The following is a 6,898-nucleotide window of genomic DNA, read 5'->3' as shown; positions in this document are numbered from 1 at the left end:
GGCATCTGTTTCGGATGCCTCCTGGGCGCCTTCCTAGGGAGGTGTTCCAGGCATGTCCCACCGGGAGGAGGCCCCGGGGAAGACCCAGGACACGCTGGAGGGACTATGTCTCTCGGCTGGCCTGGGAATGCCTCTGCATTCCCCCGGAGGAGCTGGAGGAAGTGTCTGGAGAGAGGGAAGTCTGGGCATCTTTGCTTAGACTGCTGCCCCCATGACCCGGTCCCGGATAAGCGGAGGAAAATGGATGGATGGATAAGGAGAAGTTATACCAGGCAAGCCTGAAGTGAATGGGTTTTTGGACATTGAAGTCATGGGACTGTGCTGTAGTTTGTTTATAACCTAACAATAGCTTTTTACTTCTAGTGATTGTATTTGGACTTCAAAAATCCTAAAAGTGGTGTTAACCTGTGACAGTTATATTGCTGAAGAAAATATGTCCGTGTCCTAAACTGTTGCTTTGCCACAGAGCTTATTTTCCCACAATATTCCAAAAGCTTATGGAAAAATCCCATTGGCTTTTTGTGAAAGGAACCAGGGTGATGCTAACTTCCAGGTAGGCCTACAAATAAAGCATCATCCCTACGGCACTCTATTGATCAAACCATATTTAAAGTCTACTGGAGCCAGACTTTGGTGACAATTATCAATAGAGGATTTCTCGATTGTGGTTCTTTCTCTTCTATTGTTTGTTATTCATTACATGCCTCTAAAGTGCAGGACAAATGTCTATATACATGGCCTTAATATAACCATAAATGGAAAAACTTAACTATCAGCAAGCTTTTCCTTCTGCAAAGTTTGTTTTCCACCAAGAAGCACATTTGGAAGAACATCGCTGTCTGCTAAGTATTCACTCTGTCTTAAACCAATAGTCAGGTGCCCATATGAACAGTGGAAAAAGGTTTTTGATTGCTGTAAGCATTTCTCCTGCTCATACTGGCCATTAAAAGAGTCCTTCTTAATGCACTTTGTACGTGATGGGGGACACACAGTCTTTGTTTCATGAAAGAAATGTATTGGTGTATGAAGCTTATATGGGGCTAGACTAAGTTCAAAAGTGCCTTTTTGTATTGTCTTGGACAATGTGTCTGTTCTGAGCTGCACTGTAGGTAAAGAACACAGTGAACTTGGTACTAAAAAGACTCTTAATTTGAACGATCCTTCTTTTGATTTGTCTAACTCAGACTTCTGAAGCCTTGGAAACGTACATTTCTTCACAGCCAATATGAACATGGGAAGTGATTATACAGAGCAAAACCTGCTGTAGTAGTCGTGATCCTCCGCTCTAAGACGGACATACAAATTGTGAATCTATCCTTGAATTTCCATTCTGTCAGTCTGAACTGCTTCATTAGCTTATTTTTAGTTCACCAGTGGAAAGTATCAATAAAACGCTTACCTAAACTACAGCAATTGTACAGTTAAATAAGACAAATGCAACTCAGACAAGTGCTGGAGGAAAATGTATAAAGATGTCACAGATTTCAATGCAGCCCTTTTCATTTATTTAGATGGAAAATAGGCAGAAGTCCTTCCATGTTCCAACAATTTATGAATCAGCTAAAATTAGCTCCACTTCGACCAACTATAATATTAAAGTGCTTCTTACAAATGAATGCATCAATAATGCAGATCAAATTGTACACTGAAAGGAACAGTTCTGCTTCATACCATTTTACTTGTAATGGACTGTTATGGATACTTTTGGATTAATTTTATTTATTTGTACATGCCTGCACAATCCATGCCCCTCTGGAAAAAATTGTTATAGCTACATATAAGAAATAGCCATTAACACAAATAGTTTATCCTTAAATCCTTAAATACAAATATCTCATGCTTTTAGTGAAGGGTAGAGTAAATTTTGTTAGTGTGCTTTAACAATAACCTTTTTTTCCTCCCTAATAAATTATCTACCTGAGTGCTGGTTGATGCATCCATTCATTTGGTACACTATGGTATCTCCAGACTCACTATAAAGAACATGGATTTAAGACCTGAGTATCTCAGCTTCTTTCTTTCAAAATTGGCCTCTATTGCCTCTTCCCCCGGGGCGGTCAGTTTGATGAGGAGTGCTGTCTCGGCTTTGCTGAACCACAGGACAGAGGGCTGTGGAAACGGTCTTGCTATAGGCACAGAAGTTTTCAGCCAAGGTCAAAATCTCATGCTCCACTCCCAGAAAACTGATGGAGCTCTTGGCTTAAATCTACTATTGCCCTGCTTTCCCCGACAAACTGGATGTGGTGGTGTCCCTCCTCTGAGTACGTCATTCTTGCGCCCCTTTTTAGCACCCTGAACAGCTAAAGGTGTGGTTATGCCACCAACTGTAGTGTCTCAGAATCTGCCGGAGGCTTACGTTGGGGGCTAGATTTAGGGTTACTTTACTTTAAATGGTAAAAACCTCTGATGAAGGGATTCTATAGGTTAAAAATATTTGATTTTCAGACGAACATAACATTTGTTAGCCAGAAGGAGAAGGTTTCTTTGTCTTTTGATTTTCTCTACAAATTCATGGTTTGTTGAGGAAAAACTGAGCTGTGTATTTTTTTTTTCTCCTATACTGACAAACACTGTTCAGCACCCGTGAGTACTGGTATTTTTTTAAGTTTCCAGAATCAAAATAAGCAATTTTCCACAACACTCACCCAAAAATGTTTTAGTATTGCAACCTGCTGATCAACTGGTTGACTTGAGCCTGGGCTATCAGTAAAGAACCTTGCCTACTCTGCTTCACACATTGACCTTAGCTCCAGTAAAAATGTTCCTTGGGCATTGGTGGGTTTCTAGTTGAAATGGGGTCATTTCAGTATCTTTAGTGGTTCACCGATGAAAAGGAATTGGAGCTGATATTCAACCCCAAAATGAATTAACAGATTTGGACGGATTGTGCATCTTATGTATTTATCCAGTGGGTCTGTGTTTGTGCTGACTTTGTTGGGCTTTTTCTCTCAGGTGATTTTACATCCTTTGAGACCTCGAATGTCCCTGGTTCATGGTGGTGTTTGGGTCGCTGTTATCTGGATAATGGCAAGCTGCTTCTCCCTCCCACATGCAATCTACCAAAAGCTCCTGACTTTTACATACAGGTAATATACCACACACATTTCAATATGATAAAATGTGTATAATAAAGAGTTTGGTGATTAGACTGCACTCACTTGACCTGAAGCATCTTTGGAGTTGTGTCATTGTAGCAATGGAGAAGTGAGTCTTGGCTCTATCGTGGAATGTCAGCTCACAATCATATTTAAATGGCAGCATCCAAAGACCAGTTGACTTGAACAATTTAGCAAGAAATATTGATCAGACATGTTGACGGAGAACAGATTTGTTAACTACTTTAATTTATGCATGGCAAGACTAAAAATGTAGGAAAGCAGATGTGGCAGAGAAGATTAGAGGATGAAGAACCAGCAGATATCCACCCACAGAAGAATAAAGACAACGCTGTATCAAAAAAACTATTTTGCCAAAACTTCATGTCTTACATTTGATAAAATCATTTACAGTTAACACAATTTTCCACATACTGAACAAGCATCCAAGCAAACACACAGCAGCACATAGATTCAGCTCAATATGAGACATGGACACAAAACCCTCAAAACCTACAAAATAAAAGTAAACATAGTATTGAACATAAACTATAAAATGAAACAAAGGCTAGGATAAAACACAAAGTTAAAATAACTTATTCTCATATCTTTCTTCCAAATTACATCACATGCTTTCATTATTATTATGGGCTACATATACATGCTCTGCTGTGCAACATTTGCAGAAGATATTAGATTAGGCATGCACAACCTGTCAAGGTGCCAATATTTTCTCTGGCATAAATGACTTTAACCTTATTTCTTCTTCTTCAACCATTTTGTGCTTGAACCTCTAATTTTTTCTTCTTGTGACCTCATGTGCCCTTAAGCTCTGGGGGTGTGTCGCGTTGCGTACGTAATTATACTGTGCTTCAAATGGACAGTTGTTTTCCAACATATCTGCCGCTGCCAAGTCCACCAATAATGCCACTGATTTGTTTCCACACATTGTTCTTCTTTATTTCCCAGTAGCTTTTTAAAGACAGTTGGTAGAGAAGCGGGAAGCCAGAAACAGCTTTTCCTGTTTGTTCAAAATCCTGCTGTGTAGTCAAATGAAGTAGTTAACAAATCTGTTCTCTGTTCGTGTTGATGATCGGCTCTTGCCTGTCTGTTACTTGCACTGCGTCAGAAGCTATTTTCATAAGCCTTTCTCAAGTTTCCCCTGTATTGTACCCAGCTGTTTAAGTCTGTCGCGCTCAGTACAATAGCAGCTTTTTGAATCTGTATGTGTGAACGGCCTGTGATACTCCCCTTCTTTACTTTCTTACCCCATTCATTTATTTGTCTTCCTTTCTTGCATTCTCTGCACGGTTATTCTCCTCTGCAGTAAGGAGAAGGAGCGCAGCATGTGTGTCCCAGACTTTCCAGAGCCATCGGATGTCTACTGGCAGTATATTGACCTTCTGACCTTCATATTGCTTTACATGCTGCCTCTCCTCATCATCACTGCCTCCTACACCACAGTCGCTCGCCGGCTGTGGCGCCACAATGCCATCGGTGATGCAACAACAGCTCAGCACGCCACCCAGAGAAGAAAACGCCGGCGGACTTTGACCATGCTGCTGCTGGTGGTTGGGGTGTTCGCTGTCTGTTGGTTCCCCCTTAACTGCTACGTAGTGCTGCTCTCGAGCCAGGCCATCCAGTCCTCCAACGCCCTTTACTTCTGCTTTCACTGGCTGGCTATGAGCTCCACCTGCTACAACCCTTTCATCTACTGCTGTCTGAATCCTACTTTCCGCCAGGAGCTCCGGCTCCTCCTCGACATGTGCAGGAGGAGAAGGAGGGCGGTGGTTGGGTTGGAACCCGAGCTTCATCCAGCAGCAAACTGTGCTGCTCCTCACAGGATTGCCTGGCCTGACCACCACGAGTCCTTGAGGCCAAACCATGCTTTGTCTCACCCAGAGCAGGCTTCATCGCAGGAAAGCCATGCCTCTTTAAGTCAGTCCCACAATCTGAAAGACACACATGTGCTTTTTGCTGCCAGGCAGGCCAACACAGGAAGAACTGACATCCTCTCAGTGGAGCCCATTGTGACTGTGAGCTGACTGGACTACAGCTGCCACTATGTGAGGAATGGCATCATTATTTGAGAATAATCCGATTTTAGGATTTCATTATGCCAAGAGAAAAAGCACTTCAGCCCCATCACATTTAAGTTGGTACTGGTAGCCTTGGAACTCTTGATCATTTGAAGGAGGACCGCACACAGGCAGACTTATTTTTCTTTACTTCAGTGGCATCATCTAAAAATAAAGGCAGAATGTTTTGGTCTGCACCTTCATCAAGGTTTTTGTATGGTATTTTCAAATACTACAGAAGGTAGTTGCATCCCTCAATAATTAGATTGTCCTTTGAGTCATTTGCTTTTCTCCTCATGGTATCATGCTGTGGTAAAAACTAAACAAACACCACAAAAAAAAAAGAACAAATGATGTATTGTTTCCAAAGGAACAATACGTGTTTGGATTGAAGAAAAAGAAAGTGCATCCTATTCAGTTCTAAAGCTTTAACCTGTGAGAAAACATTCAAAAAAAAATCCAGTCATTCATTCTGGCCATGTGGTGATAATGTATGCACTTTGCATGTCGTATGTAACTTGTATGTGATAATGGGTCCCATTCAAGGAGGAGTAGCTCTATCACTAAAGAGATTACTGAATGTGAGAAAACTGACACTTCCTCTGTGCTGTTAGTTTCAGGTTTCTGTTCAGAATTAGATATGAACTTTCCATTGACAGCATACTATATGTTCCACCCCATCTCCACTGCTAGAAATGCCAAAAGATATGAGCATGTAGCTGAGGATTCCAAGAGAAAGCAGACATGTCCTAAGTGTGCAGAAAACAAGGATGCTAACCAGGCAAGGAGCAAATTTGTAATACACTAATAAACCACCTTAGTGAAGTATCTAAAGATATCTTATTAGAATTGTATAATAAAGTGTGGGGAAAAGGAAAGTCGCCAGAATACTGGAGAAAAGTACAATAGTACCAATAAAAAAACCAGGGAATGATTACAGCAACCCAGAGAATTGTTGAACTATTGCTTTGACATGTAATGGAGAAAATGATCAATGATAGGTTTATTTCTTACATGGAAAATGTATATGAGTGTGTTTACACTAGAGCTGATTCAGTGGAAAAGGGGACAAAAAATGTGTTGATCTAAAATTCTCAAACTGTTAGGACCTGTGCAGAAAGTCAGTATTACAGCTAAGTTCAGGTCTATTAGATGCTTCAAACGGTGTGGAGAGTAAATTAGAAAAGGCTTCCATGGTACCAGAATTCAAAGTCAAAGAAGAATCAGTGGTGGTTTATCTATTTGTACTGAGGAAGAGCTGAGACCTGTTGAGAGTTGTGATCTGCTTGGTTTCCAGTTCATCATTAACCAGCCTGAAATACAACCATTCAGATTCAACTTGATGCTTTAGTAGAGATACAACAAATGTTAAAAGGCATCCAAATAATGAGATTAAATTTAACATTTCTAAGGATACCAGCTCATAATAGGAGTTGCAGGAAAGTGTATTTCTTACACACAAACACACACCCCTGCAGGTGCATCAATTTTTCTGCTGCACTTCATTTAACATTACTCAAGTAGTTAAGAATGGGTTTTTTCCCCCACTTTCTTATTTCAGAGTGCAGAATCAGAACTGTTGGCTATGCAGGTGGTTTTCAGAGCATCTGGAATAAAAAGGAATAAAAGCACTGAGTTGAAGAAGCATATATTTGTGTTTCCACACAGCCAAATGATACTTTTAAATGGAAGAAAAATGATATTACTTGTTAAAAATTGTGTGTT

General features: G+C 40.6%; 1 protein-coding gene across 3 annotated transcripts in view; it reads left to right on the top strand.

Annotated features, from left to right (window-relative positions):
• The window catches only part of gpr83 (G protein-coupled receptor 83), a 17,832-nt gene extending 11,575 nt beyond the window's left edge, over window positions 1–6,257 (top strand). For all 3 annotated transcript variants that reach the window (XM_020601999.1, XM_020602000.1, XM_020601998.1), the window contains 2 exons: window positions 2,953–3,086; window positions 4,423–6,257. In XM_020601999.1, coding sequence (XP_020457655.1) covers window positions 2,953–3,086; window positions 4,423–5,140 — 852 coding nt within the window. In that variant the 3' untranslated portion in view covers window positions 5,141–6,257. The remainder of the gene's footprint in view (window positions 1–2,952; window positions 3,087–4,422) is intronic.
• Window positions 6,258–6,898: the final 641 nt, after the last annotated feature.

This window comes from Monopterus albus, unplaced genomic scaffold (assembly GCF_001952655.1).
Source record: "Monopterus albus unplaced genomic scaffold, M_albus_1.0 scaffold54.1, whole genome shotgun sequence".
Lineage (NCBI taxonomy): Eukaryota > Metazoa > Chordata > Actinopteri > Synbranchiformes > Synbranchidae > Monopterus > Monopterus albus.
The sequence above is the reverse complement of the archived record's forward strand: the minus strand, read 5'-3'. Positions and strand labels throughout refer to the sequence as shown.